Genomic DNA, 19,863 nt, shown 5'->3' with positions numbered 1-19,863 from the left:
GGGCGGCAGAAGGACTAAGAGTGACTAGACCAGCAGCCTTCACCCCTCTCTGCAGAGGCTCCCTTTCTCTGGCTGCTTCTTGGTTGCAGGAAGGGGCCTGGGACAGGGCTGCCTCCTTACCGTGACCTACACCCCTACGTCTTTTCCATGATGGCTGGATGGCTAACCTGGCAGGGCTGCCTCAGGGCTCCCACCTCCAGGGCGGGTTCAGGGCTGGGAGGATTTGGGAAGCTTCTCTCTGGGGGTCAGTCCTAACCAAGGGGTTGCCTTGGACAGGTTGGGACCAGCTGTTTTACTGGGTTGTGGTTGCAGTGATTGGTGCTTTGGGGCCTATAAACCAGGCTGGAAAACTTCTGACACAGAAACTTCTGGAGGCCAGACTGGGGACACAACTCCCCGTTTCTTTTGGGAACCTCAATTTTCCCTGCTGTTCAATGGGTTAGCAGTGGGCCAGTCTTCTATTCACTATTTACCGGGTGCCCTTGGGAGTTTGGTCAGGTGCCAGGCTCTGGGGAGACAGCCAGGAACCAGCCCTGGACTGAGGGATGAAACCCCGACCTTCTAGGGCCACCTCCACCTCAGTTTTCTCACCAATACAATGGGCTCCGGCTCACGGGGACTAGAGAGGGGGGAAGGGAGGGGCTTTGAGGTCTGTAGAAAGGCCACCACGAGACAAAAATGGGCATGAAACTCACGAGCCTAAGGGTCTTTTATTCCACTCCCACGACGAAGCGCTTGAGCGTTCCCCACGGGCCAGGCGGCAAGTCTGGCAGGAGGGCTTGTCGCCCTGTCAGTCGCGAGGATTCCAGCCACTACCGTGCCCAGGGGAGCCGCCAGACCCCGCGGCCAGGGCGGGGGACCGGCCGGGAGGGTGTGTCGGCAGCTGGGTGGGCAGCAGGGAAGGAGGGAAAGGGGAGGGGCGAGGAAGGAGGGAAAGGCCTGGCCCCGACGACCCCCCCCACGCCGGTGGCCGCGAACGCCGAGCCGCTCCGCGAGGGGGGCCGGGCCCGGGGGCGGGGTCTGCTGCTCTCTTCCTCCGACTTGTCCCCGGGCCCCGGCCCTGCCCTCTGCCCCGTGCTTATAACCCGGGATGCGCGCCGCCACCAGCCCTGCTCCGCCGCCTGCCGCCGCCGCCGCCTGCCTCCCGGTAAGGCGTCCCCTTCCCACTCCCCGGCCTAGGTCGCCCTCTGCCCGGACCCCACCGCGAACGAGCCGAGGAGGCGGAGGGCACCGCGCGCCCCGGGCTCGCACCTGGACGGGCGGGCAGGGGGCCGACCCGGGACTCCTGTTGCTCAAACGCTTGGCGGCCGGATTCCTGGCTCCCTTGGGCCGCGGAGAGGGGCCGGGGTGCGAGGCCGGGGGTCTGAGGGGCAGGTCGGGTTACTTGTCGCCTTTGCGGGCCGAGGTCCTTTCTGGATTTTCCTTCTCCGATCCGATTTCCCTTATGCCGCGAGCCCCACAGATGGAGACCTTGGGAACCCGGAGGGTGGGAGGATTCCCGATTCTCTCGGCCCCTCTCTGGCCCTGGCCTCTGTCTCCGCCTCTTTTCCTCTGCTCGCAAACCAGAGGTCCAGCCTCACAGCTGCGCCTCGCGCGCCCCCGGGGCTTGGGCATCTCGGCCCCTCCCACAGCCCCAGCCTCAGTTTCCCCCGGGAGGGTCGCTCCGGGCTCCGGGCGGCCCACCCCGGTGCCTTGGGTGTGGCTGGGCTCCCTCCCCTGCAGGGGGCGTCAGTCGCGCGGCTCTGCCTTCTGGAAGGGCTCTGCGTTCTCTGGCCGGTGGGGCGGGGGCCTCGCCTGGCCGCGGTGCCCGGTTTCCGGCTGGCACTGGCCTGGGGGAGGGACCGCTCGTCAGGAAATGTCAGCCGTCCTGATGCCTGTTGCCTTTGGCCCCTGGGGCGGCCTCGCCCTCCAGGGAAGGAGAGTCTGTGTGAAATGCTGGAAGCTCCTCTCCCATGTCGCCAGGGCTCTTCCTGAGGAGGTCCCGTGACCCGGCCGCCTCAGTGCTCCTCTCTGCGAAGTGGGGCGTCTCCTCCCGAGAGCACCGCGGTCTGGCTGCACATACCGGGCAGGAGCAAACCTGTCCTTTCCCCAGGGATGGATCAAATCGGCCCTGGGCTTGGATCCCTCCCCGCCACGCCCAGGCTGGTGACAGAAGAGGGCAGGTTCTGGAGGCCCGCAGACCCCAGCCCGGAAGGCAGGCACAACTCCACAACTGGGTGAGCCTTCGGGCCAGCCTCCCAGAGTCCTAAGCCTCAGTTTCTCCATTCGTCATGGCTGGCACAGGCTCAGGGCTCAGGAAACAGTAAGGGGATGTATACTGTTGAGAAGGATGCCTGGGTCCGTTCACTCCCTGTGTCTGGGGAGTGACTCACCGGGTGATACCATGCTGGGCGTTCGCAACAGGAGACGGGGTCCCTGACGGGGTCCTGTCTTAGGTTCTGGCGGGGGAGGGAGACAGTAGAGGCAGAAACAGCCACAAAGGGCATGGGAACGAGATAGGAACTGGAGGAGTCTGCATTCTGCACTCCCTACCCCCGCCCATCCCCGGCTCAGAGCCAGGGCAGGGGGTCCTGTCCCAGTGGAGCCACCTGTGCGTTATGCTGAGAAGTAACTCTGGCTCTGCTGAGTGCCCGTGAATGAGTGGTGAATCCTTCCGGCTTAGCGCCTAGACCCCAGGCCAGGCACAGGATGGGGTGGAGGGAGGCCCCCACTCAGCACAGTCTGAGCCCCCCTGAGTACCCACAGGTGCCCCCATCAGCTGCCTGCCTCCCCTGGGCTTGTGTGGTCAGTTGGCTCTGATGGTAACCGTTTCCCTGGCCCAGGGCCCAGGAGCCTGACTTTCGGGGGGCCAGGCCCAGACTCACCTGCTGTGCAAGCACTTTCCCATGCCCCATCTCGTCTTAGTCCCGTGGGTCCTGGGAGGCAAGCCAAGACAGCCAGATGCCTTCATCCGAAAGCTGAGCGCACAGCCTCTGAAGCCAGCGCCTTGCCTGTGGGCATCCATGTGGAGAGAGATAACCTCTGGAATTCAAGGTCTAAGGCTCTGATTTCTGCTGAAACACTTTGGGCAAAGTTGATCCACCAGGCCTTGGCTCCTTCCTGTGGGGCAGACGCCCTCCCCAGACTTGGGATAGGCCAGGCATCCATAGGCATTTCAATATAGTAAACAAATGAATGAACTCGTGCTTTCTTCCATAACCAAATGCTCTGGAAAGGGTTTAAGTGCCTGTCACTGGGGCCTGGTGAGGTTCACTTAGTCTTCCTACCTCCTACCTCAGGACATTCTCGTCGAAACTGGAGACCCAATCTTCCTAAGCCAAGGCACTCCCAAAGGACCCCCCTCTACCCTGGGCAGAGGAAGTTTGCTGGAGTGCTGGTGTCCCCAAGAGAGCCTGGCATTCCTGATTTGAATCTCAGGCCCCAGGAATTTGCAGCTGAGAGCCAGCTCAGTATGTAGCCTAGAGCACCCCTACTGCCCTCAGCTTTCTCATCAGACGCAGAAATCCTTCCTCTGTGTCTCGCCAAGTATGCAGATGAAATGAGCTGAGTGTGTCAGGCAAACAAATGTTCAGGCTGAATCCTGACACTTTGACCTCCTGGTCAAAGTGTGGAATTGCAGCCTAGCTCTATCAGACACGAATGAGGGCAGCAAAAGGATAAGAGTTGCAGTCCTAAAATGAGCAAACCCCTAAGTCAGGGAGAATTCTATGGCCTTGGTGGAGCTAGGCTATTTAAAAAGCCTGGAAACTATAATGAACTCAGCTCGACTGAGTTAGAACGGGAGGGCAGGGGTTCCAGGGGAACATTCGTGTTGCTGCAGCACAGAGAAATAGAATACTGACTGGTGATGGTTCGTTGAGGATTTTGTCTTCTGGCAGACAAGTAATGGGAGGGGGAGACAGTCTGTGGTCTCCTAGAGACCAGAGAGTGTAGGGCAGAGAGCACTAAAGAACAGGTGGTCTGCAGTCAGCCTGGGTTTCTATCCCAGCACTGCCATCCACCAGCTTGAGACCTGGGCAAGTCACTAACTTTTCTGAGCCTCGGACTCACCATCTGTAAATAGGTGGTAATAATAGTTCCCGCCTTGAAATGATGCACGTGTGGCACTAAACATAGCAACTGCTCTTGTCATCCTTCTAGCTCTGATGTTTTAGAGCCGCGTGAATTTTCTTAGTGCTGAGCAACTGCCCAGGCTGGCCTGGCACGTTCACTGGGAGCTGGCCGGATGGCTCTGGCGGGGGCACTGGAGAATGCCCCCTGCCTTGCCAACTAAGGCCAGGCTGGCAGGCATCTTGGCATGAGGCCCTCTTTTTCCCTTCCCAGGTGTCCCTCTTCTGGAGCAGGATGTCTGGGCTGGCCCCGAGAGCTGGGGGCATGAATGTTCTTGGCAGTGGTCATGTGCCTGGGAGCTGGTGCACCTGCCCTGTGCCCTTCGTGGAGAGTGAGGTGGCGGCAAGGCTGGGGCTGGGGGAGGCCGAGACTCAGGAGCCCCAGAGCCCCAGGAGTCCAGCCCCCCTGGGCTGGGGGAGGCCGAGTCCTCAGGCAGGAACTGGGGTGTCCTGGGGTGTCAGAACCAGAAGGGCTTTCAGGTTCTTGTGCAGACGGCGATATTGAGGCCTAGAGAGTGAGGGGCTTGCCCAAGGTCAGCCAGGACCCAGTGGTAAGGAGAGTTTGGTGGGCACAGGTGTGGTACCCAGCCCTGGGCTCCTCCTGGAATCTCACGGAATCCACGGTCGCCCTGTGGAGGGATGGGCTTTTCTTGCTCCCGTTTTGCAGGTGAGCAGCTTAAGCTGCTTGAACCCAGGTCTGGAGGACCCAGCCACTGTGCTCTGCCCCTAGTCTCTTCCATTGTCCCTCCCTCTCCCCCAAATTGAGGCCTCAGCTTCCTTTAGTTTCTGCCCCACATAGTCTGCCGGGACCTCACTGGCAGGGACCTCACTGGCTGAGGGAGGAGGGAGCTTCGCCAGGAAGGGCGGAGCAATGCCAGTGTCAGATTATATCGTTGTCTCAGCCCACCTGCCCAGCTAATCTCTGGACGTGCACACGCAGACTCAAACTCCACCCACCCACACACACACACACACACGTGTGTGTGTGTGTGTGTGTGTGCAGACACAGGTGCATGCATGCAGTCTCAGGTACATTCTCCCCAAGAAATGCAGGCACACACGTGCACGCGCGCACACACACACACACACACACCCCTGCACTCAGGCACATTCTCTTGGGTGCACCCATTCCATCACGTGTCTCAGACCCAGAGGCTGAGGCCCTCTGTAGCCGTGCATGCACATGGCCTGGCAAGCAGGAGGGGCACACAAGTTTACGGATGAGAACGTGCATGGGATTCCAGACTTGGAGGGGATTGTAACCCTCTCTTTTTATACGTGAGGAACTGACCTCCAGGCCACAGAATCAGCAGCCTTGCTCTGAGTGCCTGCCATGTGCCAGGCACTGAGAGATGGTCCTGTCCCCACAGAGCTCACAGTGGGCAGTGGGGGCAGTTAGAATACATTGTGACTGTGCTGTGATGGGCCATGCATCAGGCTCAGGGGGATCACTGAGACAGAACAAGGCAGGCCCCAGAGGTCTGTTTCCATGGAGCTGCCCCTCCCCCACTCCGGTGCCCATCCTCTGGCTCCAGGGCCTTTGGGAGGTGGCACAGCAGGGGTGACTCTTGGGCCCGCATCATCTCTCCCTGTCACTCCAGGGTGTCTGAGCTACCTGTGGCTTCCCAGACCACACCTTGTCCCAGGGATCCCCTTCCTTGCACCTCCCAGAGAGGGGAAGCCTTGTACTTATGAGTCTAGCTGATCTGGGTTTGAATCCTGGCTCTGCCACTCACCAGCCAAGCAAGGCCTTGAGCAAGTTCCTTAACCTGAGCCTCAGTTTCCCTGTCTCTAAACTGGGGATAACACAAATGGAGGACTCAGCTTATAATGGATACCTTCATTATCTTGATTGTGGTGATGATTTCCTGGCTGTAGACACATGCCGAAACTTACTAAATTGTACGCTTTAGATATATGCAGTTTATTGCGTGTCAATTATATCTCAATAGAGCTTCACAAATATGCAACGTTACACCCCGCACCCGACCACACCACCAGCCCCTTCGCACACGAACACACGGCTGGGAGCGCGCACACTGCAGCAGGGCGCTGGACGGGGCTCTGGGGCTCCTGAGTCTTCCCACCCAGCGAGGCTGCCCAAACGGGAGTCCAGGGGCTGGGTAGGCTGGGTTCCCGGCCTCTGGTGTCACCCAGCTGCTGTGCCAGGCAGCCGAGTGGCCCTTGCATTTGCAGGGTGGTTCTCTGAGCCATCAGGACAGACTCTGGAAGCTGCAACCCACACCTTCAGCCCCAGGCACTTCCTACCTTGAGTCCTTCCTGCCTCCCTCCCACCTCCTCCCCTCCATCCTGGATGGCCTGTTGCCTGGCTGCGGTTGCCATGGGCATGTCTGCTGGCCCCGGCTGGCCTGGGACAGCCTGGCAAGTGGCCGAATGCCCACTGAAGGGGGGGAATTGTGGACATCCATCCCTCAGAACCACCCCCAACCTCACTGTTCCATGAGGTGTTTCCCCTTCCAAGTCCAAAGGGCAGTAAAGACATGTGAGCCCTGGGATTGGCTGGCAGGTGGCCTGGTGAGATGCCGGGGACAGCACATAGGATGTGTTCTTGTCCCTCAGTTGGGCTGGGTTCTACTGCAAAGGGCTGGGTGACCACTTTGCCTCTAAACCTCCAGGCACACGAGAAGCCTTCAGTATACAGGAGCCTGCGTCCTTGGGGAGAGGCCCTTCTGGATGAGGCCCACGTGGATCTGTGCAGTGATGCCCACAGCCTTTCCCAATAGATTCTATTAAGGACCCTGACTTCGGTCAGTCTCCAGTGCAAATGCTCCCACCAGACACAAGCACACACCCAGGAAATGCAGGAGGCTGGGGCCATGTCCATGGAGGCTGGAGACAGAGGGACTGGATCCAAATCTGGCCCCGCCACCTGCTGACCATAGGACCTCAAGCAAGTGACCTCTCCTCTCTGACCCTCGGTCTCCTCTTCAGCAAAGTGGGCACATAGCAGCATCTACTCGCAGGGCCATGTGGAGAGTGGGGGGGGAGGCAGGGCCTGATGCAGCCCGAGGGTTCAGGGAGAGCCTTCTGGGCAGAAGGAACAGTGGCTGCAAAGGCAAGGAGTGAGGAGGCCCTGGTGCCTTCTGGAAGCGTCAGTGTAGCTGAAGAGAGGGAGGGATAGCGTGGGACACATCTGTCCTGCTGCAGAAGGACATATCTACCATCTGTACGTCCTGGTTACCTTCCTCCTCTGGGCCTCAGTTTCCCCCTCTGCACATAGGGAAGTTGGTCTCTGAGCTCCTCCCAACTAATCATTTTGGAGCTGAGTTCATTGAGGTGTTTGGGGTCTCTTGTGTTTCCCCTCTCAGAGGTACTTGCTTTTAAAAAGAGCCTAAAGTCCCATTGTGTGAAGGTTCACTGGGGCCCAGGTGGGAGAGGTCCAGGGGGGCATCCTATTCCCTGTAGAGCTGGCAGGCAGCCCTGCATGCTGGGAAGAACCCAGGTTCTGGAGCCAGACAGACACAGACACATGCTCTGTGACCTCGAGCTGGCCACTGACCTCTCTGAGCCCCAGTCTCTGCTGCCCCGACATGCATGACAGCTCCTACCTCATGCGGTCATAATCGGGGTGCAGGGTGATCTATATGAGGCCCCCAGGGCCATGCCTCACTCGCACTGGCCCAGCCTAGCAAGGAGCAGTTCTGACTGGAGATGTGTGGGCTGCCCGAGCCTCAGGGCCACGGCCTCTCCCAAGTCTCCTGATGCTGTGCACCCTTCGCGTCTTGACCTTGACCCTGTCGTCTTCTCTAGCTGGTGGGGAACTGGCTCTAAGACATGCCTCCACCTGCCAGGCCCCAGCGTGGTGTGTGTGGGTCCCCTGAGAGGGTGTCGGGGGTGGAAGGCGTGAGGCTGCAGGAAGGAGCAGCTCAGCTGGTCCTGATGACAGATGAACATCCTGTTTCACACCTCATGGTGGTGGCCTGTCCAGGGGATAAGACTGCCCAAGGCCGAGGTCGGGGCTGGGCGACAGGCCAGAAGGGAGCTGTCGGGAGGGGCTGGCAGATGGGGAGGGGGCAGGGCTGGCTCTGGGTCACTCACATTCTTCCTCGTCTCCTCCCTCCAGACGAGATGTCCGGCAAAGGCTCCGTGGTTCTGGCCTACAGCGGGGGCCTGGACACCTCCTGCATCCTCGTGTGGCTGAAGGAGCAGGGCTATGACGTCATTGCCTACCTGGTGAGGAGGCGCCTGGCATGTGTGTCTTTCTACTGTCGGCCTTGCTGTCCATGCAGCCTGCCCACCTGCCCATTGTCGCTCATCCAAGCCCAGCTCCCCCTCTCTAAGCCTGTCTTGAACTGTAGGAAAATGCTTCTCACTTACTGCCTCTTTCTCTTCATCTGTCGAGTGAACACCTTGGAAGTCCCCCAGGTCTGAGATGCCCCCCCAGGTCACGGAGGAGGCCAAGTCTCCGTGCGAGTAACTGGACGGGGGGCACAGGAGTGCGCCTGGCAGAGCTGCTGGGCCAGCCTGCCTGGAGAGGGACCAAGGGCTTGGATCTGCTGAAGGCCACGAGAAGGCATACAATCTTCCCCTTTCCCAAAGCCCTCAATAATTCAGCAAAGAGTGTAGGATCCTACACTGGCTAAACTAGACGAGCCCTTGGAGATCACCTAATTCTGGGATAGCAAATAGGTCACGGGCCATAGGTTATGTATGATGCCATCCCCCACCCAGGGTCCATAGCAGACATCCCTAATTAAACCAGCTCAACTTCTGATAAACCTGGACATAACCTCTGAATCTTTCTCCATATGACTGTGCAAATTCTAGAAACCCAGCTTAAGCCAAATAAAACCAAAAATAAACAAAGACAACCAAAATAATACAGTTCTTCATATAACTGAGAAGGCCAGGGGTATAATGGCTTCAGGCAACGCTGGATCCAGGTGCTTATCCAGATCTGCCTCCATCTCTGCTTGGCTTCATTCTTGGCCTCTCCACAGGACAGGCGAGGCTCACATCATCATACCCAAGTTTTCCCGGAGAAAGGAGAGCTTCCTGCAGAGGCTCTGACAGAAGGGCCAGGGGGGGACTCTCATTGACTGGCCTGAGTCCCTGCCCGCCATGCATTTGTCAGTATGGCTGTGTCTCGGAGGGCTCGTCCCTACAGTGAGCAGGTGACGTGATGTGCTCTCACCCATCCCTGTGGAAAGAGGTCCCAGGAGAGAAGGTTCTCTTTGCAGAGGAAGTGAGGATGGCACTCTGGACAGGAAAAGTTCAGCTGTTGTCAAGAACCGTTTGTTTGCAGTTGAAGTCAATCTACCGTCCGTAACAGTGCTGACCCCGTGTCCCTCAGGTGAGGGAGGGGAAGTGCCTGGCTCACAGTTGCCTGCTGAGAGAGAGCCAGGGCTCTGAGCGGATGCAGAGAGCCTGGGGTGTGTGCACGCTGTCATCAGCAGCAGCGGTGGGCCGTCCAGATCCCGGGCTCCCCCCAGGCGGATTTAAAAGCTGAGTGACCTCAGAAAAGCACCTGCAGCTGGACTCTGGGAAGATTCCAGAGTCTGTTGAGCAGAAGCCAGGGCCAACGTCTAGGCAGGAGGCCAGAGTGCAGCGAGCAGAAAAAAATGCCCGTGTCTAGATGGGGCTGTCGGAACCGGAGGCTGGGCTCCAGCAGGGGGACAGCTGGGTGCCCAGAGCCCAGGCCTCAGCCTCGAGCCGGCTCAGGCGTCCTGGGACAGTCAAGTTGCCGCACTTGGCTGGGGAAGTGAGCTGAGAGTCGGGCAGCTGCTGACTATCCAACCTTTGTACTGACTTTGGGGGAATTGGGGGAAGAGTTAGACGGGTTCAAGGGAAGCCTTAGACCTTCAAGGCAGTGACAGCAAATGTTGCAACCTAGCAGCTTGGGTGCACAGGGCCAGGCTCAGCCCGTCCTTCAACCAAGTATTAGCTCTGGCGAGTGTTACAGCTTCTGCAGACCCTGGTTCGCGCCCTTTCTCCTTCCTACTTTGACCTCAGCGATCCAGTCGAAACTACCACCACCTGAGGGCTGTTGTGTGTGAAACGCACTTGCCCAGGGCTCACCCCAGGGGAGGGGAGGGGCCGGGGGGGGGGACAGTCTTCTCAGCTCTTCTTTCTGCCCCTGGGTTGATGGGTCCTCTCTGCTTCTGCTCTTCAGGCCAACGTCGGCCAGAAGGAAGACTTTGAGGAAGCCAGGAAGAAGGCGCTGAAGCTTGGGGCTAAAAAGGTACCAAGCGGGAGGCAGGGTTTGGGGCTGGAAATGGGATTTGACCTAGTGGAGGCAGCTGTGGGGGGTCCTGTCCCAAAGCTCCTTGTCTCCTCCACGCCTTCCAACGGGTCCTCTTGCTTCCAGGAGTATAAGGTCAATTCCTTCTGCTTTTGGTGTGCAAAGGGCATCATCTTCTGGTCTCCCCCAGCCACTCTCCTACCCAACCACCTCCCCAGCCCACCTCCCCATCCATCTGTCTCTTCCTCATCCATCCATCCACCTGCCCGTCCCTCTTTTTTCTTGCTGTCCATTCACACATCCACTCACTCATCCATCCCTCATCCATCTAACTGTCCATCCCTCCTAGCTCTCATCCACCCATCCTTCCATCCATTCAACAGAATCAGTGCACTGATTGTGCATCTAATCATGTGGTGAGCAGGCCCGTAAGGTGAACGTGGCCAGCCTGGTCCCTGCTCACATAGGCTAACAGTACAAAAGAAACGCAATATCTGCGAAGCACCGTAAAACGCAATAAAACTCACATCAGAAGTATTAGGAAGCTGCCAAGTTCACGGTGTCAGATACAAGTTTTCCATAATTCTAACTTTTACTGGAAAGCTTGAGTTTTATCATTGGCAACAAATTCTCAGTTTTCCTTGAAGCGATAGGGTCACTTCATTCTTATGAAAATGTTGGCCAAAAACCCAAGTCTGCATTGACCCTGACTTGTCTGTCGGTCCTTTGTTCAAGAACAATGTTCTGTGAGAAAAGGAGCTAGTTGAGCTAATAATTCACTTGTGAATGCAGCAGATATGCTTCGTGTATATTTCACATTTTGTACTCAAGTCGAGATATAACAAAAGTTAATCATTTTTTACTGCATTTTCGAGACCACTCTTAAGAGAAATCTGCACTGTGAGAGCAAGGCGTGAGGAACACCATGTCTCTGAGGAGTGTGGTGCCTCTGCCCTGATTTGTGCTAAGTGCCAGCCCCTCCCCCCATCATCACTTTTGCATATTCAGTGTGAATGTCAACAGAGTGAAAAAGGCAAATATCAACTGAATATCATAAAAAATGTTTTCAGTCTCCTTGAAAGGGTCTGGGGAACTCTAGGGGGTCTACATTTTGAGAATAATTCCTCTAGATCAGGGTTTCTCCACCTCGACACTATTAACATGTGGCTGGCTGTCCTGTGTATTGTAGGATGTTTCGCAGCATCACTGGCCTTTACCCACTAGAGGCCAGAATGACCCCCACAACCCATCAGTTATGACAACCAAAAATACTTCCAGATATTGCCAGCTGCCACCTGCGGGACAAAATAATCCCTGGCTTTTGTGGATTACATCTAGATTTAGATCTTAGATTGAGATCTTGTTTCATCTCAGGCCCAGAATGCTATGTTGGGAGGGATTTAAGGACCACATCCAGTTTCACCTGGGTGGTATATCAGGATCGGTTAGTAATGTCTGCCATGAGTGCAGGAGGGAGAGTAACTGCACTGTATGCTGGATTGATTTATGATGTCTACTACAGATGCAGAGGGAAAAGTGGAGGTACAGCTTGCCCTGGGATCCATTAACTGCGTCTGCCTTAGATGCAGGCCACTTGAGGCCCCTGGGACTCTGCTTTCTGACTGCATCCCGTCCCTGCCGAGGCTCCCTCTCATGGGCTCCTCTCCCCATAGGTGTTCATCGAGGATGTCAGCAAGGAGTTTGTGGAGGAGTTCGTCTGGCCCGCCATCCAGTCCAGCGCGCTGTACGAGGACCGCTACCTCCTGGGTACCTCTCTCGCCAGGCCCTGCATTGCCCGCAAACAGGTGGAGATCGCCCAGCAGGAGGGAGCCAAGTACGTGTCACACGGCGCCACAGGAAAGGTGAGGCCAGGATGGACGGCTGGGGACGGAGAAGGAGGCAGGGGGCCTGCGAGGGGCACACAGGCAGCCAGGCAATGGACGGTCCTCAAGCAGTTGTACGTTCTCCCCCAGCACAGTCAGGTATGCAGTGGACGGACTGGCCCGTCCAGTCTGAATAAGAGGAATGTTTTTAGTAGCGAGTTAGGGACGGCTCTGCCCTGTACCCCGAGGTGTGAGTCCCGTGTGCCTGTTCCACATGCGGTTTGAGCAGTGTCACCCCGTTTTGCAAACTTGCTGCTGAGGCGCAGGGACCAAGGTCACTGTGGGAGTCTCCGTGCAATGCAGTAGGCAGGGTCAGAGACCACGAGGTAGCAACGGGCTTGAATCCCAGCTGTGTGGCCTTGGGCGAGGCCCTTGCCCTTCCTGAGCCTCAGTTTCTTCACTTGCAAAATGGGGATGAGGCCTTGTCTTAGTTTCCCGGGGCAACAGCACCACAGACTGGGCGGCGTAAACAGCAGGAACGGATTCTCTCACGGTTCTGGAGGTTTCGGAAGTCCAAAATCCAGGTGTTGGCTGCCATGCTCCCCCTGAAGGCGCTAGGGAAGGGCCGCTTCCGGGCTCTCCCCTGGCTTCGGGTAGCTCAGGTGTCCTTGGCTTGTGGGTGCGTCACTCCAGGCCTCCATCTTCACGTGGCCGTCTCCTCAGGGCATCTTCACATCGCCTGCCCTCTGCACGTGTCTGGTTCTGTGTCCAAATTTCTCCTTTTTATCAGGACACCGGTCATACTGGATTAGGGCCTGCCCTAATGACCTCATCTTAACTTGATTACTTCCGTAAAGGCTCTCTCTCCAAACAAGGTCACATTCTGAAGTATTGGGGGGGTGGTGGTTAGAGCTTCAACTTATCTTTTGTGGGAGACACAGTTCAACCCATAACACCCGCTACTTCTGGCCCTTGTGTGCAGGAGTGCAGACTGAAGGACGACCCTGGGGGTAGAAGGCAGGAAAGCCCTCAGCCCCTGTCCCGCAGGTGGCAGGGCTCAAGAAACAAGATTCCTAATGATGTAGGCGACCGTAGGCAGTGTTACTCTGGAGTCATGAGCTCGCAGTTAGCGGACACGCCGCCAACAGCTTGCTCCAGATGGGGGGACAGGGGGCCTACCTCTGAGCACGCGTGTCCTGACCTGACCCAGGCCCGCCCCCCGCAAGGCTGGTCGAGGCAGTCGGGAGTGGGGGAGCAGGCCCTGGCTCAGGGTGACGTAGGGACACTCAAAGCTCAGACTGTGACGGAGGAGGTGTGATTTGGGGGTGACCTTGCAGACAGTCGCCCCACCAGGTGGTAATGTTGTATTTGGAAGCTCACTCATTTGCTTGGTGCTCGGTCAGCCAGCTTGTACTGGCGTCTGTACAGGGCTGAGTGTGTGCTGGACACCGGAACAGTGTTGAACTTCGCGGGCCCTTTTTCCTGCCCTCAGGGGGCCTGTGTCCTAGCGAGGGAGAGAGTGGATGCAGGAGAGGGTGGCCGTAGGGTCAGTGCCAGGGGAGCCGAAGGGGAGCCATGGGGGCAGCAGGCAGGGGCCGAGGGAAGGCTGTCCTGCAGAGCACGGCCCTGAGGGAGGAGGAATGGGTACAGGAAGAGAGTGCCAGGCGGAGGGAACAGCCTGAGCAAAAGCCTGGAGACGAGGGTCCTGAACATGTAGTGGGAGCTGTAGCTTTGGGAGAAGCAGCAGGGCCAGGGCTGGGCCGGGGCCACGCTGCGGGGTTTGGCTTCAAACCCCCAGGCTGGACGGGGGTGGCCAGTGACCCTCCCCCACCCCCATGGTATGTAGGGGATTGTTCTGGGCTGAAACCATGGGCTCCTGTAAAAGAAGCGGACTGGTGAGCGTGGCCCTAGTTTTCACTAACACCCTAGTCGTGAGCACATTTTGAGAGGGGTGGTGGGAATCATAGGCGGAGCAATGGGTGGACCGGGCCGTTTGGGCAGAGACCTGCATGCCGCCTTCCACTCGGGCGGTAGGAGAGAGTACAGAAGAACCCAGAGGTTCAGGACTTGGGACTTTGGGGCCAGTACAGCTGGGTTCAGATCCTGGCTCCCCTGCTTTCACACTGTGTGACTTCACCCCATGAGTCTCAGTTTCCTTATCTGTAAAATGGGAATAAAATAGAACCCGCTCATGGGGCAGTTGGGAGCAGTGAGTAGGATCATTCCAATAAAGAGCTCAGCATAGACCTGGCACGTCGTAAACACTCAATGAGAGGGAAGTGCCCTGATCACACGATCATCAGACCTGTACTGGGGCTTGGAGAACAAACATCAGTGCAGAATGAACCTCTGAGACATCTCACCTGTCTGATGAAATGAGCTGGGCAGTGAGATCCCTGTTCCAGGAGGTATTCAAGCTGAGGCCAGGAAGTGAGGATTATGGAAGGGCTCCTGCCTGGAGAAGGTCCCTCCAGAACTACCATCAGGACTGAGGAAGGGTGGCTTTCAGGGCTAGTGGAGTGAATGTGTGTTTGGTGCGTCTGCCCCTGGCCTGGGAGGCTCTTGGGGTCCAGGGAGAGACACCCCCCCCCCACCCCGCACTAGACTAGCTCACATGCAGCTGGGAATAGCTGCCAGCGGCTGTGTGCGCTGCTCCATTTGGCCACAAGAGGGCACCAGAGGTTTGGGTTTGAGGCCTCCCGAGGCTGACCCTGCAGGGAAGCGGCTGGAGGAGGTCCTGGCCACCCAGGGTCCTGTTTCCCACTCTGGTTCTTCGGGGCTTCGGTTCTGAGAAGAACACCCTCTGCGGCGGTTCTGTAGCTTCTTGAGATTCGGGGACGTCCCTGCAGTTCATGCTCAGTGTCCGCAAGAGGGCCAGTCAGACGTGAAACAGCACTGGGGGCCTCCGAGACCAGCAGCGGGAAGGCCACAGGGGATGGTGGGGCCCGGTGCCCCCCCACCCCAAAACCTCCCATCTCTTCTGGGGGTTGATGGGCAAGGCGCACTCCTGTGCCTCAGTTTCCCCTTATTTAATAGGACCTGGGGAAGCCCCCAACAGCCTCTGCAGACAGTTTCCTAGAAGAGGGGGGTGTGAGTGAGGAGGGGCAGGAGGGCCTGGAGTGGGGCCCAGAGGGATGCCAGGCTTGAGGCAGGGGGTGGTGGGGAGGGAGGGGCCAGCTACCTGCAGGGGCTGGTGGTCTGCTTGGCTCGGGGGGGAGGGGGGCTGGGGGGGGGCGCATCAGTGACTTCACACGTCAGGAGATGGGTATCCAGAGTGAGTGAGTGTGGCCTGCAGGAGGCTGGCACCCAGAGGCAGATCTGGGCGGGACAGTTGGCTGAACTTTCTGCAAGGGGTTCACAGTGAAGAGAAAGAGCTGGGTGTAAGCAGACTGCAGGGGGGCTTCCCCAGATGGGGAGATTCTAGCATGCACCGTCCTGAGCCCCCGGCCTCTCCCAGCTTCTGGCTCCCGAGTCGGGCGATGGAGAGACCCAGGGCCTCCAGGCCCTTGTTCCAGCCCCGCCGATGTCGCCTTCATGCATTGGCTCACTGAATCCCCCACTGAATACCTACCCATCCCTGGCTGTCCTCCACACACTGGGACACCCGTACAGGGGACTTGGGAGCCCTGACCCAGCCGGGGGTAACGGTGACGCCGAGACATCCAGGGGAGCACGAGTTAGCCAGTGACGCCAAGGAGGAAGGGCATCCCGGGCCGCAGGAACAGCTTGTGCAAAGGCGTGGAGGCCAGAGGCAGCTTCTCACCCAGGGCCCAGCCCAGGCGGCACCTGGTGCAGAGAGAGCTGGGGTCCACCCCTTCACACCCCTCGGAGACCCTGAATCCTCCCCACCAGAGAGCTGCACAGAAGCTGGGATGGCCCTTCGAGGGCCCCCTTCCTCCCCCCTGTTTTGGAAGAGGGGCCTGGAAATAGGAGCCTGAGACTCGGGAAGGGGTGTGGGCAGCAGGGGTTTTGTAAATGGCGCCATCTGTATGGCGAGGCCAGGAGCAGATGGGAGAGTCCCCGAGGGTGCGGCACCCGCACTTACACATGTATATCAGCACGTGGACACACACGGGGTGTGTGGGACCTGCTACACCTCCTCCCCGGCCCCCGGGGAACCTGACAGGGCCACCCTGGGGCTGGGGCTCCTGGGGTCAGGGAGGGAAGGACTGGACAGGCCTTGGCTCTTGTCTGGGACAGAGTTTCAACCTGGGGAGCCTGTTTGGCTTCTGCGAGGGTCTCTGGCTTGGGAACAGATGGGTGTCCCCATGGCGATCCTGATGGCAGACCCCAGCCCGGTATGCCCGTCCAAGGAGGCACAAGCTGCCATTGTGCTGGGGGAAACTTGAAGCCCTGGAGAAAAAAATCACCAGGATATGCAACAGTAGACCATATGCTTTACGAATCTAAAATAAGTCTGCTTTTTATTGTAGACACCATTGCTCCAGGAACTGTGCCGGTCACTGGCCCTTGGGCAAGGATTACCGCCTGTGCCTCAGTTTCCCCATCCGTGAGATGGGGATAATAATAGAACCCACCTCAGTGGCTGCCATAAGGGTTCCATGAGTTATGCGTGGAGCTCAGACCCGTAACCTGACTGTGAGCTATTAGGATGGGAGTGGTGCCTGCTGGCTGTGTGTCCCTGGGCAAGTGACTCCACCTCTCTGAGCCTGAATTGCCTCATCTGTAAAACAGGGTTAAAAATCCCACTGGTGCCAGGCGGCTCTCCCGTGTGACAACCAGCTCATGGTAGGCACTCACTGAAGGGATGGGATGGAGGGTGAGTGGGGTGGCTGGGCCGGCACAGCTTGTGGCCCCGGGAGATACCAAGAGAGGAGCGGCCTTGGCCCCTTAGCTCCTGGCTCCGAGCAGAGGGGCTGAAACCTGTATTTCCGCGTTGCCTGACAAGACTCTGGAAAATAACATGTTATTCCCGCCGCTGCCTCGCTGCGCCTGTGCAGTTTTCACAGTAGGCGAGAGGTCCCTCTGTTATTTCCACAGCGCTTAAGCCTCCCTCCAGGCTGCCGAGCTGATGGGAAGCGGGCAGGCGGCTGGCAGCCATTGTCTCTGAGGACAGGACGCAGGCACAGGGAGGCAGGGCCGCCTGCCCAAGGCTGGTGGGGGCCGTGGGGGCCCAGTGCCTGAGGCTTGGGCCAGGCTCCGTGCCCTTGGACTTGTCCCTGCTACCTCTGGGCCTGTTCCCCTCTCTGTGCAGAGGCGCTGAGGAGCCCTCGGTGGTCACCTGGATCCACCCCTCCCCCAGCCAGCCACTGTCTAGACAGGGAAACTGAGGCTCCCAGAGGAGACAGGATTCCCGGTTTTCTGGACAAAGCACTGTGGAACTATGGGAGTGGGGCAGTTGGGAGGCCCTCAGGAAGAGGCTGACGTGTGGGCAGCTCGGGGGCTGCCTGGAGTCTCAGCGGGGCCAGGCCTCCGGCCCTGCATGCGTGTGCACCCCCTGAAGTGCAGACACGTGTGACGACCTGTGCGCACGCCCCACCTCACACGCCAGTGCGCACAAGGTCACGACCATCGCAGCTCAGCACACGGCGGGCACGTGGGCATCTTGCGGACGCGTAGCCACACGTCCTGCACACCTGAGTGCCCGCACAGCTCAGCTGTGTACTCGGGGAGTCCTGGGTTCAAGTCCAGAGCAGAAAGCCCTCTCCAGTCTTCATCTTTCAAACAGGCTCGTAGGACCCACCTCAGAAGGCTGTGAGGTTGGGGGTGAGCACATGCGGAGAAGGGAACCACGCCGGGGGTCCGCCCTGAGTGGCCCTCGGGTGCATCGTTGAAGGTCACGCGGCATTGCCCGCCCCCCCCGCAACTGGTCCCCGTCCTGTGGCTCCTGACCATCCCGTTCCACGTTTCAGGGGAACGACCAGATCCGGTTTGAGCTCACCTGCTACTCACTGGCCCCCCAGATTAAGGTAAGGTGTTGCTCCTCCCCCTAGAGGGTGGGCGCTGGGGGCTGAGGCCCCTGGGGGCGTGGGGCACGGGGTTCTGGGAGGTTCTCCAGACAGGGACCTTGTGGTGGGTGGCGCCCTTCTTTCCCACGGAGAGCTCCCTTCACTCACGCCAACTGCAGGGGGACAGCACTCTGTCCCTGACCATTTGTCCTTCCCAAGACACCGCCCAGGTGCCTGGGTGGGTCAGGCACTGGACGGAAAGATGAGGCGGCCCGTCCTCCAGGGTCCTCGCAATGCCGGGTCTGGCTCCCCGGGTGCAGATTGGAACCATTCTGAGACACGGTTGGCCAATATCTGGGCTGCTCACAGCCCTCTCGGCCCCAGTGGGGGCCACCCAGCTAAGGCCCTCCTCCTCCCAGCTGCCTGAGCCCTGACCCCCGGGGTCTTGGATTCTTTCCTGGGGTGGAATCAGCAGGATCAGGCCTCTGGGCATCCAGTGCACAAGGCTGAGCCATAGAAACACCCTAAATGCCACGAACACAAGGCTCAAGGGTGATTTCAGTTTTTCTAGTGGCCACGTAAAAAACAAACAAACAAACAAACAAACAAAAAAAGATTAAAAAGCAACAGGTGACATCATTTTACTATGGTTTATTGAACCCTATGTATCCAAAATGGTACCATTCAACATGTTATCGATGTAAAAAAATTATTGAGATGTTTTACGTTCTTTTGGTACTAACCCTTTGAGACCCACTGTGTGCTCTACACTTAGCTGGGACCGGCTACGATTTGGGCCCTGGTGGTCACACGTGGCTCCTGGGTGCCATCTTGGACGGCACAGGCAGGCGTGGGTCCAGCTCCTTTGAGGCCACTTCGGGCTAAAGCTACAGAAAACGTGCCCCTCCCAAGCCCACAAGGGTCCCTAAGGGGTTTCATTTTTTTTTCTTTTAAGTGGAACATCTTTCTCTGTCCCTTTAACCAGCCAGCAGCTGCTTGGGGGGTGAGAGTGGCCTGGAGGTGAGCGGTAATGAACTCTGATGATCTGTTTTGACCCCAAACACCAGGCGGCAGAGAAGCCCCTGGAAAGTAGCTGCCTGGAAAGTAGCTGCCTGTTGATGATGCTGTAGGCGGGTGGGCGTGAGGCCCTCCCCCGACCCCCATTCTCTGTTCCCCCAGCAGCTTGGGGGGCCAGGGTGTCCGGTTTCTGGGTCTTTGTCTGCAGAGGCCAAGGCCAGGGGTGGGATGGGGCTGGGGACAGGGCCCCAGACTGGTCTCCGGGAACTAGGATGAGGCCAGAGGGTGCTCCGCGCCCAGGCACTGCTCATTCCAGGCCTGGGGGACCCCACTCACGCCACTCTCATCAGCTTCCCAGCCCAGAAGTCACACCGGCTTCTCTGTCTAGATGACACCTCCACCCCAATTAGGCTGCTGTCGGCAGAGGCAGGGGCCTGGCTGGCTCCATGGCTGAGTGGGGGCTTTTGTTGGGGACATGTCCCCGACCCCCCCAGGCTGGTGGGATGAATTCGGTCCCTTCAGTCAGGCTCCGACTCCCCTCCTTTCCCCACCCAGAACAGCCCGGGGGGAGGGGGAAGGGAGGGAAGCAAGAGGAGTGGGTCAGGGGACTTTGCATGTCATATGGGCCTCACTGCCCCGCAGCAGGGCCAGTCTGGGCAGCTGCAGCAATGTGAACCCCTCCTTAGTCACCAGGGGTGCGGGGTCCTGGCCCTCTGGACAGGGGTGCCATCAAGAGACTTAAGGCCTATCTAGTTCAAACCCTCAAGTCTCAGTGGGAGAGACTGAAGCCCAGAGGGGCAGGG

The 19,863-nt window shown here is 58.5% G+C and overlaps 1 protein-coding gene across 1 annotated transcript in view; it reads left to right on the top strand.

Moving 5' to 3' along the window:
* The first annotated feature begins 1,052 nt into the window (after positions 1–1,052).
* ASS1 (argininosuccinate synthase 1) overlaps positions 1,053–19,863 on the top strand; it is a 51,326-nt gene continuing 32,515 nt past the window's right edge. The window contains exons 1-5 of the mRNA XM_068551896.1: positions 1,053–1,147; positions 8,194–8,303; positions 10,243–10,311; positions 11,985–12,173; positions 18,008–18,064. Coding sequence (XP_068407997.1) covers positions 8,199–8,303; positions 10,243–10,311; positions 11,985–12,173; positions 18,008–18,064 — 420 coding nt within the window. The 5' untranslated portion in view covers positions 1,053–1,147; positions 8,194–8,198. The remainder of the gene's footprint in view (positions 1,148–8,193; positions 8,304–10,242; positions 10,312–11,984; positions 12,174–18,007; positions 18,065–19,863) is intronic.

The sequence above is a fragment of the Eschrichtius robustus genome, chromosome 10, assembly GCF_028021215.1.
Source record: "Eschrichtius robustus isolate mEscRob2 chromosome 10, mEscRob2.pri, whole genome shotgun sequence".
Lineage (NCBI taxonomy): Eukaryota > Metazoa > Chordata > Mammalia > Artiodactyla > Eschrichtiidae > Eschrichtius > Eschrichtius robustus.
The sequence above is the reverse complement of the archived record's forward strand: the minus strand, read 5'-3'. Positions and strand labels throughout refer to the sequence as shown.